The sequence below is a fragment of the Phyllobates terribilis genome, unplaced genomic scaffold, assembly GCF_046119375.1.
Source record: "Phyllobates terribilis strain yellow unplaced genomic scaffold, ASM4611937v1 Scaffold_5__5_contigs__length_657084704, whole genome shotgun sequence".
NCBI classification, from domain to species: domain Eukaryota; kingdom Metazoa; phylum Chordata; class Amphibia; order Anura; family Dendrobatidae; genus Phyllobates; species Phyllobates terribilis.
Window position 1 is genome coordinate 359771638 of NW_027362765.1, and position 19508 is coordinate 359791145.

Here is a 19508-nt window from a genome sequence, read left to right on the forward strand (position 1 = left end):
ATCTGTACCTGTATGATGTACCTGTACCTGTATCTGTATGATGCACCTGTATCTGTATCATGTACCTGTATGATGCACCCGTATCTGTATGCTGTACCTGTATGATGTACCTGTATGATGTAACTGTACCTGTATCTGTACCTGTATGATGTACCTGTACCTGTATCTGTATGATGCACCCGTATCTGTATGCTGTACCTGTATCTGTACCTGTATGATGTACCTGTATCTGTATGATGTACCTGTATGATATACCTGTACCTGTATGATGTACCTGTATGATGTATTTGTATGATTTACCTGTGCCTGTATGATATACCTGTATGATGTACCTGTATGATATACCTGTATGATGTACCTGTATGATGTACCTGTATGATGTACCTGTACCTGTATCTGTATGATGCACCTGTATCTGTATGATGTGCCTGTATGATGTACCTGTACCTGTATGATGTACCTGTATGATGTACCTGTACCTGTATGATGTACCTGTATGATGTACCTGTATCTGTATGATGTACCTGTACCTGTATGATGTATTTGTATGATGTACCTGTGCCCGTATGATATACCTGTATGATGTACCTGTACGATGTACCTGTATCTGTATGATGTACCTGTACCTGTATGATATACCTGTATGATGTACCTGTACCTGTATGATGTACCTGTACCTGCATGATGTACCTGTATGATGTACCTGTACCTGTATGATGTACCTGTACCTGTATGATATACCTGTATGATGTACCTGTATGATGTACCTGTACCTGTATGATGTACCTGTACCTGTATGATATACCTGTATAATGTACCTGTATGATGTACCTGTATGATGTATCTGTACCTGCATGATGTACCTGTATGATGTATCTGTACCTGTATGATGTACCTGTACGATGTACCTGTACAATGTACCTGTATGATGTACCTGTACCTGTATGATATACCTGTATGATGTACCTGTATGATGTATCTGTACCTGCATGATGTACCTGTATGATGTATCTGTACCTGTATGATGTACCTGTATGATATACCTGTATGATGTACCTGTACCTGTATGATGTACCTGTATGATGTACCTGTACGATGTACCTGTATGATGTACCTGCATGATGTACCTGCATGATGTACCTGTATGATGTACCTGTACGATGTACCTGTATGATGTACCTGTTCCTGTATGATGCACCTGTATGATGTACCTGTACCTGTACGATTTACCTGTATGATATACCTGTATGATGTACCTGTATGATGTACCTGTATGATGTACCTGTACCTGTATGATGTACGTGTATGATGTACCTGTATCTGTATGATGTACCTGTATGATATACCTGAATCATGTATCTGTATGATGCACCTCTATCTGTATGATGTACCTGTATGATGTACCTGTATGATGTACCTGTATGATATACCTGTATGATGTACCTGTATGATGTACCTGAATCATGTACCTGTATGATGTACCTGTACCTGTATGATGTACGTGTATGATGTACCTGTATCTGTATGATGTACCTGTATGATATACCTGAATCATGTACCTGTATGATGTACCTGTATGATGTACCTGTACCTGCATGATGTACCTGTATGATGTACCTGTATCTGTATGATGTACCTGTATGATGTACCTGTACCTGTATGATGCACCTGTATGATATACCTGAATCATGTACCTGTATGATGCACCTGTATCTGTATGATGTACCTGTATGATGTACCTGTATGATATACCTGTATGATGTACCTGTATCTGTATGATATACCTGTATGATATACCTGAATCATGTACCTGTATGATGTACCTGTATGATATACCTGTATGATGCACCTGTATCTGTATGATGTACCTGTATGATGCACCTCTATGATGTACCTGTATGATGCACCTGTATGATGTACCTGTATGATGTATCTGTACCTGTATGATGCACCTGTATGATGTACCTGTATGATGCACCTGTATCTGTATGATGCACCTGTATCTGTATGATGTACCTGTATGATGTATCTGTACCTGTATGATGTACCTGCATGATGTACCTGTATGATGCACCTGTATCTGTATGATGCACCTGTATGATGTACCTGTATGATATACCTGTATGATGCACCTGTATGATGTACCTGTATGATGTACCTGTATGATGCACCTGTATGATGCACCTGTATGATTTACCTGTATGATGCACCTGTATGATGCACCTGTATGATGCACCTGTATGATGTACCTGTATGATGCACCTGTATCTGTATGATGTACCTGTATGATGTACCTGTATCTGTATGATGTATCTGTATCTGTATGATGTACCTGTATGATATACCTGAATCATGTACCTGTATGATGTACCTGTATGATGTACCTGTATCTGTATGATGTACCTGTATGATATACCTGAATCATGTACCTGTATGATGTACCTGTATGATGTACCTGTTTCTGTATGATGTACCTTTATGATGTACCTGTACCTGTATGATGCACCTGTATGATATACCTGAATCATGTACCTGTATGATGCACCTGTATCTGTATGATGTACCTGTATGATGTACCTGTATGATGCACCTGTATCTGTATGATGTACCTGTATGATGTACCTGTATGATATACCTGTATGATGTACCTGTATCTGTATGATGTACCTGTATGATGCACCTGTATCTGTATGATGTACCTGTATGATATACCTGTACCTGTATGATGTACCTGTATGATGTATTTGTATGATTTACCTGTGCCTGTATGATATACCTGTATGATGTACCTGTATGATGTACCTGTACCTGTATGATGTACCTGTACCTGTATGATATACCTGTATGATGTACCTGTATGATGTACCTGTATGATGTACCTGTACCTGTATCTGTATGATGCACCTGTATCTGTATGATGTGCCTGTATGATGTACCTGTACCTGTATGATGTACCTGTATGATGTACCTGTATCTGTATGATGCACCTGTATCTGTATGATGTACCTGTACCTGTATGATGTATCTGTATGATGTACCTGTACCTGTATGATGTACCTGTACCTGTATGATGTATTTGTATGATGTACCTGTGCCCGTATGATATACCTGTATGATGTACCTGTACGATGTACCTGTATCTGTATGATGTACCTGTACTTGTATGATATACCTGTATGATGTACCTGTACCTGTATGATGTACCTGTACCTGCATGATGTACCTGTATGATGTACCTGTACCTGTATGATGTACCTGTACCTGTATGATATACCTGTATGATGTACCTGTATGATGTACCTGTACCTGTATGATATACCTGTATAATGTACCTGTATGATGTAACTGTATGATGTATCTGTACCTGCATGATGTACCTGTATGATGTATCTGTACCTGTATGATGTACCTGTACGATGTACCTGTACAATGTACCTGTATGATGTACCTGTACCTGTATGATATACCTGTATGATGTACCTGTATGATGTACCTGTATGATGTATCTGTACCTGCATGATGTACCTGTATGATGTATCTGTACCTGTATGATGTACCTGTATGATATACCTGTATGATGTACCTGTACCTGTATGATGTACCTGTATGATGTACCTGTACGATGTACCTGTATGATGTATCTGTACCTGTATGATGTACCTGCATGATGTATCTGTACGATGTACCTGTATGATGTACCTGTACCTGTATGATGTACCTGTATGATGTACCTGTACCTGTACGATGTACCTGTATGATATACCTGTATGATGTACCTGAATCATGTACCTGTATGATGTACCTGTACCTGTATGATGTACGTGTATGATGTATCTGTATGATGTACCTGTATGATATACCTGAATCATGTATCTGTATGATGCACCTCTATCTGTATGATGTACCTGTATGATATACCTGTATGATGTACCTGTATGATGTACCTGTATGATGTACGTGTATGATGTACCTGTATCTGTATGATATACCTGAATTATGTACCTGTATGATGTACCTGTATGATGTACCTGTACCTGCATGATGTACCTGTATGATGTACCTGTATCTGTATGATGTACCTGTACCTGTATGATGCACCTGTATGATATACCTGAATCATGTACCTGTATGATGCACCTGTATCTGTATGATGTACCTGTATGATGTACCTGTATGATATACCTGTATGATGTACCTGTATCTGTATGATATACCTGTATGATATACCTGAATCATGTACCTGTATGATGTACCTGTATGATGCACCTGTATGATGTACCTGTATGATGTACCTGTATGATGCACCTGTATGATGCACCTGTATGATGCACCTGTATATGTATGATGCACCTGTATGATGCACCTGTATGATGTACCTGTATGATGTACCTGTATGATGCACCTGTATGATGTACCTGTACCTGTATGATGCACCTGTATGACGTACCTGTATGATGCACCTGTATCTGTATGATGTACCTGTACCTGTATGATGTACCTGCATGATGCACCTGTATCTGTATGATGCACCTGTATCTGTATGATGCACCTGTATGATGTACCTGTATGATATACCTGTATGATGCACCTGTATGATGTAACTGTATGATGTACATGTATGATGCACCTGTATGATTTACCTGTATGATGCACCTGTATCTGTATGATGCACCTGTATGATGCACCTGTATGATGTACCTGTATGATGCACCTGTATGATGCACCTGTATCTGTATGATGTACCTGTATGATGTACCTGTATCTGTATGATGTACCTGTATGATGTACCTGTATCTGTATGATGTACCTGTATGATGTACCTGTATGATGTACCTGTATCTGTATGATGTACCTGTATGATATACCTGAATCATGTACCTGTATGATGTACCTGTATGATGTACCTGCATGATGTACCTGTATGATGTACCTGTATCTGTATGATGTACCTGTATGATGTACCTGTACCTGTATGATGCACCTGTATGATATATCTGAATCATGTACCTGTATGATGCACCTGTATCTGTATGATGTACCTGTATGATGTACCTGTATGATATACCTGTATGATGTACCTGTATCTGTATGATATACCTGTATGATATACCTGAATCATGTACCTGTATGATGTACCTGTATGATATACCTGTATGTTGCACCTGTATCTGTATGATGTACCTGTATCTGTATGATGTATCTGTATGATGCACCTGTATCTGTATGATGTACCTGTATCTGTATGATGTACCTGTATGATGTACCTGTATGATGTACCTGTATCTGTATGATGTACCTGTATGATGTACCTGTATCTGTATGATGTATCTGTATGATGTACCTGTACCTGTATGATGTACCTGTATCTGTATGATGTATCTGTATGATGTACCTGTATGATGTACCTGTATCTGTATGATGTATCTGTATGATGTACCTGTACCTGTATGATGTACCTGTATCTGTATGATGTACCTGTATGATGTACCTGTATGACGTACCTGTATCTGTATGATGTACCTGTATGATGTACCTGTATCTGTATGATGTATCTGTATGATGTACCTGTACCTGTATGATGTACCTGTATCTGTATGATGTACCTGTATGATGTACCTGTATGATGTACCTGTATCTGTATGATGTACCTGTATGATGTACCTGTACCTGTATGATGTACCTGTATGATGTACCTGTATGATGTACCTGTATCTGTATGATGTACCTGTATGATGTACCTGTATCTGTATGATGTATCTGTATGATGTACCTGTACCTGTATGATGTACCTGTATCTGTATGATGTACCTGTATGATGTACCTGTATGATGTACCTGTATCTGTATGATGTACCTGTATGATGTACCTGTATCTGTATGATGTATCTGTATGATGTACCTGTACCTGTATGATGTACCTGTATCTGTATGATGTATCTGTATGATGTACCTGTATGATGTACCTGTATCTGTATGATGTATCTGTATGATGTACCTGTACCTGTATGATGTACCTGTATCTGTATGATGTACCTGTATGATGTACCTGTATGACGTACCTGTATCTGTATGATGTACCTGTATGATGTACCTGTATCTGTATGATGTATCTGTATGATGTACCTGTACCTGTATGATGTACCTGTATCTGTATGATGTACCTGTATGATGTACCTGTATGATGTACCTGTATCTGTATGATGTACCTGTATGATGTACCTGTATCTGTATGATGTATCTGTATGATGTACCTGTACCTGTATGATGTACCTGTATCTGTATGATGTATCTGTATGATGTACCTGTATGATGTACCTGTATCTGTATGATGTATCTGTATGATGTACCTGTACCTGTATGATGTACCTGTACCTGTATGATGTACCTGTATCTGTATGATGTACCTGTATGATGTACTTGTATGATGTACCTGTATGATGTACCTGTACCTGTATCTGTATGATGTACCTGTATGATGTACCTGTATCTGTATGATGTACCTGTATGATGTACCTGTACCTGTATGATGTACCTGTATCTGTATGATGTACCTGTATGATGTACTTGTATGATGTACCTGTATGATGTACCTGTACCTGTATCTGTATGATGTACCTGTATGATGTACCTGTATCTGTATGATGTACCTGTATGATGTACCTGTATCTGTATGATATACCTGTATGATGTACCTGTATCTGTATGATGTACCTGTATCTGTATGATGTACCTGTATGATGTACCTGTATGATGTACCTGTACCTGTATGATGTACCTGTATCTGTATGATGTACCTGTATGATGTACCTGTATGATGTACCTGTATGACGTACCTGTATCTGTATGATGTACCTGTATGATGTACCTGTATGATGTACCTGTATGACGTACCTGTATCTGTATGATGTACCTGTATGATGTACCTGTATGATGTACCTGTATGACGTACCTGTATCTGTATGATGTACCTGTATGATGTACCTGTATCTGTATGATGTACCTGTATGATGTACCTGTATCTGTATGATATACCTGTATGATGTACCTGTATCTCTATGATGTACCTGTATCTGTATGATGTACCTGTATGATGTACCTGTATGATGTACCTGTATGACGTACCTGTATCTGTATGATGTACCTGTATGATGTACCTGTATCTGTATGATGTACCTGTATGATGTACCTGTATCTGTATGATATACCTGTATCTCTATGATGTACCTGTATGATGTACCTGTATCTGTATGATGTACCTGTATCTGTATGATATACCTGTATCTCTATGATGTACCTGTATCTGTATGATGTACCTGTATGATGCCACCTCTGTGCTGTCCTGCTGTGTAGGGGTGACCGGGCTGCTGAGCATCGACGAGAACGGAGAGCGCTTTATCGATTACTCGGTCTATGACCTGCAGCTGGTTGGCAACTTGACTCGCTTTGTGCCTGTTCTGCAATATGACAGCTACAGGAGAGAGATCAGGTATGTACATGTCTACACATCACAATGCAAAAAGTATGTGAACCCTGTCTGAATTCATCCACACATGGCTTCAGTAGCTTAGATCCGCATCCTAATAATTTATTTTACTTCTAATAATGCCCATAACTTCAGTCAGGTCTCAGATTGCTATAACAGTGCCCTGACAAAATGTGTTTTATATATATATATATATATATATATATATATATATATATATATACATACAGGGTGGGCCATTTATATGGATGCCCCTAAATTAAATGGGAATGGTTGGTGATATCAACTTCCTGTTTGTGGCACATTAGTATATGGGAGGGGGAAAACTTTTCCAGATGGGTGGTGACCATGGCGGCCATTTTGAAGTTGGCCATTTTGGATCCAACTTCATTTTTTTCAATGGGAAGAGGGTCATGTGACACATCAAACTTATTGAGAATTTCATAAGAAAAACAATGGTGTGCTTGGTTTTAACGTAACTTTATTCTTTCATGAGTTTTTTACAAGTTTATGACCACTTATAAAATGTGTTCAAAGTGCTGGCCATTGTGTTGGATTGTCAATGCCGCCCTCTTCCACTGATCACAACACCACAGAAGAAATGCCAGCACAGGCTTCCAGTATCCGTTGTTTCAGATGCTGCACATCTCGTATCTTGATGGTATGGTGTGGTATATGGGGTACAAAGATAGTGGGGTCATTCTTCATCAATGGAAACCTCAATGCCACTGGATATCTGACATTGCTCCATGATGATGTGTTTCCCTCTTTATGCACTGAAGATGGCACGTTCCCTGAGTTTTTCCAACGAGATGGTCACCACCACATTATGGGTGTCAGGTCCGAGCATTCCTACACGAACAGCTTCCTGGAAAGTGGATTGGTCGTCGTGGGCCAGTTCAATGGCCACCAAGGTCTCCTGATTTGACCCCCTTAGACTTTTAACTTTGGGGTCATCTGAAGCCAATTTTCTATGCTGTGAAGATACCAGATGTGCAGCATCTGAAACAACAGATACTAGAAGCCTGTGCTAGCATTTCTTCTGCGGTGTTGCTATCAGTGTGTCAGGAGTGGGAGAAGAGGGCGGCATTGACAATCCAACACAATGGCCAGCACTTTGAACATATTTTATAAGTGGTCATAAACTTGTAAAAAACTCATGAAAGAATAAAGTTACGTTAAAACCAAGGGCACCATTGTTTTTCTTATGAAATTCTCAATAAGTTTGATGTGTCACATGACCCTCTTCCCATTGAAAAAAACGAAGTTGGATCCAAAATGGCAGACTTCAAAATGGCCGCCATGGTCACCACCCATCTGGAAAAGTTTCCCCCCTCCTACATACTAATGTGCCACAAACAGGAAGTTGATATCACCAACCATTCCCATTTAATTTAGGTGTATCCATATAAATGGCCCACCTTGTATATACACACACACACACACACACATATATATGTGCTGTACAAGGCCTATATGTATATATTTATGTGCATATAGAAATAGCGATTATGGGGCCTAGGTAAACAGTGCCATACCGTGCCCAGATAAGTAATGCTATACTTGCCCAAATATATAGTGCCACATAATGCTCAGATAAATAGTGCTATAATGTGCCTAGATTAATACTAATACAGTGGAGAAAATAAGTATTTGATTCTCTGCTAATTTTGCAACTTTTCCCACCTACAGAGAATGGAGAGGGCTGTAATTTTTATCGTAGATACACTTCACCTGTGAGTGACAGAATCTAAAATAAAATCCAGAAAATCGCATTGTAGGATTTTTACATAATTAATTTGCATTTTATTGCATGAAATAAGTATTTGATCACCGACCAAACAGCAAGAATTCTGCCTCTCATAGACCTGTTAGTTTTTCTTTATGAAGCCCTCCTACTCTGCACTCATTACCTGTATTAATTGCACCTGTCTGAACTTGTTACCTGTATAAAAGACGCCTGTCCACACACTCAATCAATCACACTCCAACCATGGCCAAGACCAAAGAGCTGTCTACGGACACCAGGGACAAAATTGTAGACCTGCACAAGGCTGGGATGGGCTACAGGACAATAGGCAGCAGCTTGGTGAGAAGGCATCAACTGCTGGCACAATTTTTAGAAAATGAAAGAAACACAAGAGGACTGTCAATCTTCCTCGGTCTGGGGCTTCATGCAGGATCTCACCTTGTGGGGTAAGGATGATTCTGAGAAAGGTCAGGAATCAGCCCAGAACTACACGGGATGACCTGGTCAATGACCTGAAGAGAGCTGGACCATAGACTCAAACATTACCGTTAGTAACACACTACGCCGTCATGGATTAATATCCTGCAGGGCACACAAGGTCCCCCTGCTCACGCCAGCACATGTCCAGGGCAGGCCTGTTTGAAGTTCATCAATGACCATCTGGATGATCTAGAGTAGGCATGGGAGAAGGTCATGTGGTCAGATGAGACCAAAATACAACTCCACTCGTTGAGTTTGGAGGAAGAAGAAGAATGAGTACAACCCCAAGAACACTGTCCCAACCGTGAAGCATGGTGGGGGAAGCATCATATTTTTGGGGTTGCTTTTCTGCAAAGGAAATAGGACGACTGCACCGCATTGAAGGGAGGATGGATGGGGTCATGAATCGCAAGATTTTGGCCAACAACCTCCTTCCCTCATTAAGAGCATTAAATATGGGTCATAACTGGGTCTTCCAACATGACAATGACCCGAAACACACAGCCAGGGCATCTAAGGAGTGGCTCCGTAAGAAGCATTTCAAGGCCCTGGAGTAGCCTAGCCAGTCTCCAGGCCTGAACCCAATAGAAAATCTTTGGAGGGAGCTGAAACTCAATGTTGCCCGGCGACAGCCCCGAAACCTGAAAGATCTGGAGAAGATCTGTATGGAGGAGGGGGCCAAAATCCCTGCTGCAGTGTGTGCAAACCAGGTCAAGATCTACAGGAAACGTCTGACCTCTGTAATTGTAACAAAAGGTTTCTAGAGCAAATATAAAGTTCTGTTTTTCTATTGTATCAAATACTTATTTCATGCAATAAAATGCAAATGAATTATGTAAAAATCATACAATGTGATTTTCTGTTTTTATTTTTAGATTCTGTCTCTCACAGGTGAAGTGACCTACGACAAAAATTACAGACCTCTCCATTCTCTGTAGGTGGGAAAACCTGCAAAATCAGCAGAGAATCAAATACTTATTTTCCTCACTGTATATTCAGTTAAATAGTGCCATACATAGCCCAAACATACAGTAAGGTATAGAGTTTAGATAAATAGATCCATACAGTACCCAGATAAATAGTGCTATACTTGCCAAGGTATACAGTGATGTTTGGTGCCCAGATAACTAGTGCTATACTGTATGTACATCTATGGTGACATACATAGTACCATATGTTGCCCATATCAATAGTGCTACATTGTGCCCAGATAAATAATGCCATACAGTGCCCAGATAAATTGATCTATATTGTGCCCATATAAATAGCATTATACAGCACTAAGATTATATAGTGACGTACGATGCCCAGATAGTGATTATAGCTCCCAGAATAGGGATGTACAGTGCCCTCATACAGTAAATAGTGCTATACTGTTCTCAGATATATAGAAATATACAGTGGGTACGGAAAGTATTCAGACCCCTTTACATTTTTCACTCTTTGTTTCATTGCAGTCATTTGGTAAATTCTAAGAAGTTCATTTTTTCTCTCATTAAAGTCCACTCTGCCCCCATCTGGACTGAAAAAAAACAAATGTAGAAATTTTTGGAAATTTATTAAAAAAGAAAAACTGAAATATCACATGGTCATAAGTATTCAGACCCTTTGCTCAGACGCTCATATATAAGTCACATGCTGCTCATTTCCTTGTGATCCTCCTTGAGATGGTTCTACTCCTTCATTGAAGTCCAACTGTGTTTAATTAAACTGATAGGACTTGATTTGGAAAGGCGCACACCTGTCTATATAAGACCTCACAGCTCACAGTGCATGTCAGACCAAATGAGAATCATGAGCTTAAAGGAACTGCCCAAGGAGCTCAGAGACAGAATTGTGGCAAGGCACAGATCTGGCCAAGGTTACAAAAGAATTTCTGCATTACTCAAGGTTCCTAAGAGCACAGTGGCCTTCATAATCCTTAAATGGAAGAAGTTTGGGACCACCAGAAGTCTTCCTAGACCTGACCGTCCAGCCAAACTGAGCAATCATGGGAGAAGAGCCTTAGTGAGAGAGATAAAGAAGAACCCCAAGATCACTGTGGCCGAGCTCCAGAGATGCAGTAGGGAGATGGGAGAAAGTTCCACAAAGTCAACTATCACTGCAGCCCTCCACCAGTCGGGCCTTTATGGCAGAGTGGCCTGATGGAAGCCTCTCCTCAGTGCAAGACATATGAAAGTCTGCATAGAGTTTGCTCAAAAACACATGAAGAACTTCCAGTCTATGAGAAATAAGATTCTCTGGTCTGATGAGACGAAGATAGAACTTTCTGGTGACAATTCTAAGCGGTATGTGTGGAGAAAACCAGGCACTGCTCATAACCTGCCCAATACAATCCCAACAGTGAAACATGGTGGTGGCAGCATCATGCTATGGGGGTGTTTTTCAGCTGCAGGGACAGGACGCCTGATTGCTGTTGAAGGAAACATGAATGTGGTCAAGTACAGAGATATCCTGGATGAAAACCTCTTCCAGGGTCCTCTGGACCGCAGACTTGGCCGAAGGTTGACCTTCCAACAAGACAATGACCCTAAGCACTCAGCTAAAATAACAAAGGAGAGGCTTCAGAACAACTCTCTGACCATTCCTGACTGGCCCAGCCAGAGCCCTGACCTAAACCCAATTGAGCATCTCTGGAGAGACCTGAAAATGGCCGTCCACCAACGTTCACCATCCAACCTGATGGAACTGGCGAGGATCTGCAAGGAAGAATGGCAGAGGATCCCCAAATCCAGGTGTGGAAAACTTCATCATTCCCAAGAAGACTCATGGCTGTACTAGCTCAAAAGGGGGCTTCTACTCAATACTGAGCAAAGGGTCTGAATACTTATGACCATGTGATATTTCAGTTTTTCTTTTTTAATAAATTTGCAAAAATTTCTCCATTTCTATTTTTTTCCAGTCAAGATGGGGCAGAGTGGACTTTAATGAGGAAAAAATGAGCTTTTTAGAATTTACCAAATGGCTGCAATGAAACAAAGAGTGCCAAAAGTAAAGGGGTCTGAATACTTTCCGTACCCACTGTTTGGTGCTCAAAAAACAGTGCTATTTAGTGCCTATACAGTGTGGAGATAAATGGTGCTGTACAGTGCCTGGATAAATAATGTGCAGATTGCATGCAGAGACCATACGCAGTATATACAGTGCTCAGTGTCTGCCATCCATGGTCCTGGTGCACAATGAACCGAACATTGTGCCAATCACTGGTGCTGGCATTTATTACTGACAGGGCCATCGTAAAGCCAAGTGGTAGAATACTGCCAAACAATGCACAGACTGCTATTGTTTGCTCACAACAATGAGACATAGGTTTGCCCCATGACAATTTTCATATTTGGTAAACTTTATATATAGTGGGAACCCGACTCCAAAGAGAGACGGCGAAGTGTTATTGGGGTAAATGAAGGGTTAATGGTCTGGACGCGGCTCCTGTTTTCATATGATTTATAGGCATAGTAGTGCACGAGACACAGCACAGGGCAGGGATTGCACCGCACTCACCTACAGACAGGGGGCGCCCTAGAGGCTTAACCTGTAATCTAATGATGAGCTGACTATTGATATGTCGCCACTTTAGCCCCACAAGCGCCTTCTCCCAGATCAACTGGCCGGGAACGACTCGTCCTAAAGACAGACCGGACTGCGGGTTCCTCAACGAGCTCTGCAGAGTAACGATAACCAGTAAGTACCCGGATACCTAACCGTCCAGATACTGGACCATGAGGCGGGCAGGAATGGCTGAGACTATCAGCAGATTATAGAAAAGCCATAAATAATGTCTGGTAGGCGCACGCCGCTCTGTAATTCAGATGGCAAACATGACCGCCCCTTTAATAAATGCAGAAGGGCAGCGACTGCACAATGACGGGCGACACAAACACTCGCAACGCACCAATCACCCGTCTATGACATGTCCAATGTAATGTGGGAAAATCACGAACAACAGAATCCTAAATCTGACCGACAGTTACTTGTAATAATTAACCCTCTACATGCCTGGTTATTGCAGACATTCCTGTTCTTGCACTGATCATCACTCTCATCGTCACTGCTGTGGCCGGGCTCATTTTTGTGTATTACCTCCTGGTTCAGAAGGGGAAACTCAAGACACAGTTTAACAGCGATTTGTGGTGGCAGATTAAATATGAAGAAATTTCCATTCTCAAAGAATCCAAGGTGAGAGAAATCAGACTTACTCCCAGTACTATACTCCAGAGCAGCACTCACTATTCTGCTGGTGCATTCACTGTGTACATACATTACATTACTGATCCTGAGTTACCTCCTGTATTATACTCCAGAGCAGCACTCACTATTCTGCTGGTGCAGTCACTGTGTACATACATTACATTACTGATCCTGAGTTACATCCTGTATTATACTCCAGAGCTGAACTCACTATTCTGCTGGTGCAGTCACTGTGTACATACATTACATTACTGATCCTGAGTTACATCCTGTATTATACTCCAGAGCTGCACTCACTATTCTGCTGGTGCATTCACTGTGTACATACATTACATTACTGATCCTGAGTTACATCCTGTATTATACTCCAGAGCTGCACTCACTATTCTGCTGGTGGAGTCACTGTGTACATACATTACATTACTGATCCTGAGTTACATTCTGTATTATACTCCAGAGCTGCACTCACTATTCTGCTGGTGCAGTCACTGTGTACATACATTACATTACTGATCCTGAGTTACATTCTGTATTATACTCCAGAGCTGCACTCACTATTCTGCTGGTGCAGTCACTGTGTACATACATTACATTACTGATCCTGAGTTACATTCTGTATTATACTCCAGAGCGGCACTCACTATTCTGCTGGTGCAGTCACTGTGTACATACATTACATTACTGATACTGAGTTACATCCTGTATTATACTCCAGAGCTGCACTCACTATTCTGCTGGTGGAGTCACTGTGTACATACATTACATTACTGATCCTGAGTTACCTCCTGTATTATACTCCAGAGCTGCACTCACTATTCTCCTGGTGCAGTCACTGTGTACATACATTACATTACTGATCCTGAGTTACATTCTGTATTATACTCCAGAGCTGCACTCACTATTCTGGTGGTGCAGTCACTGTGTACATACATTACATTACTGATCCTGAGTTACATCCTGTATTATACTCCAGAGCTGCACTCACTATTCTGCTGGTGTAGTCACTGTGTACATACATTACATTACTGCTCCTGAGTTACATCCTGTATAATCCTCCAGAGCTTCACTCACTATTCTGCTGGTGCAGTCACTGTGTACATACATTACATTACTGATCCTGAGTTACATCGTGTATTATACTCCAGAGCTGCACTCACTATTCAGCTGGTGCAGTCACTGTGTACATACATTACATTACTGATCCTGAGTTACATCCTGTATTATACTCCAGAGCTGCACTCACTATTCTGCTGATGCAGTCACTGTGTACATACATTACGTTACTGATCCTGAGTTAGATCCTGTATAATACTCCAGAGCTGCACTCACTATTCTGCTGGTGCAGTCACTGTGTACATACATTACATTACTGATCCTGAGTTACATCCTGTATTATACTCCAGAGCTGCACTCACTATTCTGCTGGTGCAGTCACTGTGTACATACATTACATTACTGCTCCTGAGTTACATCCTGTATAATACTCCAGAGCTGCACTCACTATTCTGCTGGTGCAGTCACTGTGTACATACATTACATTACTGATCCTGAGTTACATCGTGTATTATACTCCAGAGCTGCACTCACTATTCTGCTGGTGCAGTCACTGTGTACATACATTACATTACATTACTGATCCTGAGTTACCTCCTGTATTATACTCCAGAGCTGCACTCACTATTCTGCTGGTGCAGTCACTGTGTACATACATTATATTACTGATCCTGAGTTACATCCTGTATTATACTCCAGAGCTGCACTCACTATTCTGCTGGTGCAGTCACTGTGTACATACATTACATTACTGATCCTGAGTTACATCGTGTATTATACTCCAGAGCTGCACTCACTATTCTGCTGGTGCAGTCACTGTGTACATACATTACATTACTGATCATGAGTTACCTCCTGTATTATACTCCAGAGCTGCACTCACTATTCTGCTGGTGGAGTCACTGTGTACATACATTACATTACTGATCCTGAGTTACATCTTGTATTATACTCCAGAGCTGCACTCACTATTCTGCTGGTGCAGTCACTGTGTACATACATTACATTACTGATCCTGAGTTACATCCTCTATTATACTCCAGAGCTGCACTCACTATTCTGCTGGTGCAGTCACTGTGTACATACATTACATTACTGATCCTGAGTTACATCTTGTATTATACTCCAGAGCTGCACTCACTATTCTGCAGGTGCAGTCACTGTGTACATACATTACATTACTGATCCTGAGTTACATCCTGTATTATACTCCAGAGCTGCACTCACTATTCTGCTGGTGCAGTCACTGTGTACATATATTACATTACTGATCCTGAGTTACATCCTCTATTATACTCCAGAGCTGCACTCACTATTCTGCTGGTGCAGTCACTGTGTACATACATTACATTACTGATCCTGAGTTACATCTTGTATTATACTCCAGAGCTGCACTCACTATTCTGCTGGTGCAGTCACTGTGTACATACATTACATTACTGATCCTGAGTTACATCCTGTATTATACCCCAGAGCTGCACTCACTATTCTGCTGGTGCAGTCACTGTGTACATACATTACATTACTGATCCTGAGTTACCTCCTGTATTATACTCCAGAGCTGCACTCACTATTCTGCTGGTGCAGTCACTGTGTACATACATTACATTACTGATCCTGAGTTACATCCTCTATTATACTCCAGAGCTGCACTCACTATTCTGCTGGTGCAGTCACTGTGTACATACATTACATTACTGATCCTGAGTTACATCTTGTATTATACTCCAGAGCTGCACTCACTATTCTGCTGGTGCAGTCACTGTGTACATACATTACATTACTGATCCTGAGTTACATCCTGTATTATACCCCAGAGCTGCACTCACTATTCTGCTGGTGCAGTCACTGTGTACATACATTACATTACTGATCCTGAGTTACCTCCTGTATTATACTCCAGAGCTGCACTCACTATTCTGCTGGTGCAGTCACTGTGTACATACATTACATTACTGATCCTGAGTTACATCTTGTATTATACTCCAGAGCTGCACTCACTATTCTGCTGGTGCAGTCACTGTGTACATACATTACATTACTGATCCTGAGTTACATCCTGTATTATACCCCAGAGCTGCACTCACTATTCTGCTGGTGCAGTCACTGTGTACATACATTACATTACTGATCCTGAGTTACCTCCTGTATTATACTCCAGAGCTGCACTCACTATTCTGCTGGTGCAGTCACTGTGTACATACATTACTGATCCTGAGTTACCTCCTGTAGATCTTTTATTATAAAAATGAAAAACATAACAATAATAATAACAGAAACATAACAAAATTAATAACCAGAAAATAAACAATGTAATGAACTGGTCCAGCCGCTCCCTCTCTCCTCACACACATATTATACATATATACACAATAATAACTACCTACACCATGACATCTGGTCCGGTTACCAAACAAATAATTACAATATAATAAACAATAACTGACAAATTATATACAAACTAATATATACACTTTTTAAAAAAAATAAAAAATAAAGTAAAATAAATACTAACTATACAAATATATACAAGACAAAACAAAACCCCCCACACTGGAGCCCACCAGTCCCTCCCCGGCACTGACCTGAGAGCTGGTCCTGCGCCTCATGCCTCAGTCCAACGTCCATAGGCCAGATCAGGCAGTGCCAGTTTTTCACCCAAATAACCAGTCTCCCACAAGATGAACCCACCTCCCCCCTTTTCCCTCCACCCAACCTAACACCTACACCCAAACCCATATATACAATATATACAGAAACAAACAATACAATAACCACAACTGATAAAGCCCAAGTTCGGCGCCTGCAGCCCTACATCACTGTCTACTGATCAATAAAACAAAAATCTATGGTGTCAGCAGCAGCCCACCACCAGGAGAAGAGATGACCAGACTAGGGCACACTAAAAGAAAAGCCCCTCCAGAGGAGAGCGGCCCTCCGTGTACCCAGTCTCTCATACTCCAGAGAACGCACCTTCACCAGGTCACCGAGTATGGTCCTAAACACATCGTCCACTGGGAGGATTTTCCGCTGCGTCGATACTAAGCACCGTGCGTTCCACGTGTGATACCTAACCACTGCGCTAACTAGAAATAAGGTGCAGCGGTCCCGACCACCCAGGTCCCCGAATGCTCCATAGGCCCATTCCGCATAAGAGAGACCGGCCAGCCGGGGCCAGCCAATGGAGGCGCCCACCCTGTTGTACACCTCTGTGTTAAAGGGACAATGAAGCAGGAAGTGGTCCATGCTTTCAAGCATGGTACCACAATGCTCCCGAGGACAGTTCCTGTCCTCAGAGCTCCTACACTTCAGATTGTCCCTCACACACAGTTTCCCATGGAAGCAGCGCCAAGCCAAGTCCCAAACCTTCGAGGGGATCCTGATAGAATTCAAAAGATGCAGACCCACCCCAAGATCCCGACTTGGGCAATCCCTGAGCGCCAGAGGCCTCTGAAAATGGGTCAACAGAACCCTTTTGTCAAGGAGCTTCCCTGGCAGAGTCCTGACCTCCCACATTCCCAGACCCCACCAGCGAATTACCTTCAGAACCACGGTAGCGTAAGCCGGGAGATGTCCATGCAGTGTGCGGAGATCCTTCACTTGCCCTCCTGTCTCCCATTCCTGGAAGAAAGGCTGAAACCATCCCTTACAGGAGAATACCCACGGAGGAGCCCTCTCTTTCCAGAGGTTTGCAATATTGATCTTAATGAAGGTATTCACAAGGAATACCACAGGGTTGACCATACCCAACCCTCCTAGTCTCCTCGTATGGTAAGTAACCTCCCTCTTGACCAGGTTCAGTCTATTCCCCCATAACAGTTGAAAGAACAAACTGTAGACCCGAGTCCAGAGAGGCTCCGGCAAGATGCACACACTGCCCAGATAGATCAGCAAAGGGAGCAGGTAAGTTTTGATCAGGTTTACCCTTTCCCTTAGGGTCAAAGACCAACCCTTCCATTGGTTCACCTTCTGAGTGGCGATCTCTAGCCTGCTGTCCCAATTTTGTTTGGGGTAATCCCCCTGGCCAAATTCGATGCCAAGAACTTTTGCAGAGACTTTGGGTTCTGGAAGGGTGTCCAGGAGATCAAAACCAGGATCTCCTCCTCCCAGCCAGAGACTCTCACACTTATCCCGGTTGATCTTAGACCCGGATGCCTCCGAGTAGCGATTTACCTCTGACATCAGCCATTCTGCCTCCCCATCAGAGGAAACAAAAACGGTGACGTCATCGGCATACGCCACCACTCTCAGAGTGGCTTCCGGTGCTGCCCGGTCCATCCCGATCCCAGCCAACGGTCCACGCTCCACCCTCCTAAGAAGTGGGTCAATCGCAAACACGTACAGTAGCGGGCTCAAGGGACAACCCTGGCGAACACCACACCCAACCTCAAAAGAGCTGCCAATCCAACCGTTCACAAGCGGGAAACTCTCTGCCCCAGAGTACAAGGTCTTAAGCCAATCAACAAACCCCCCCGGCAGGCCATACCTCAGAAGGACAGACCAGAGGTACTCATGATTAACCCGATCAAACGCTTTTGCCTGGTCCAATGACAGC

At 41.9% G+C, this 19508-nt stretch overlaps 1 protein-coding gene across 1 annotated transcript in view; it reads left to right on the forward strand.

Annotated features, from left to right (window-relative positions):
- LOC141271566 (guanylate cyclase 2G-like) overlaps positions 1 to 19508 on the forward strand; it is a 106853-nt gene that overhangs the window by 25257 nt on the left and 62088 nt on the right. The window contains exons 6-8 of the mRNA XM_073681615.1: positions 7350 to 7485; positions 13290 to 13393; positions 13722 to 13888. Coding sequence (XP_073537716.1) covers positions 7350 to 7485; positions 13290 to 13393; positions 13722 to 13888 — 407 coding nt within the window. The remainder of the gene's footprint in view (positions 1 to 7349; positions 7486 to 13289; positions 13394 to 13721; positions 13889 to 19508) is intronic.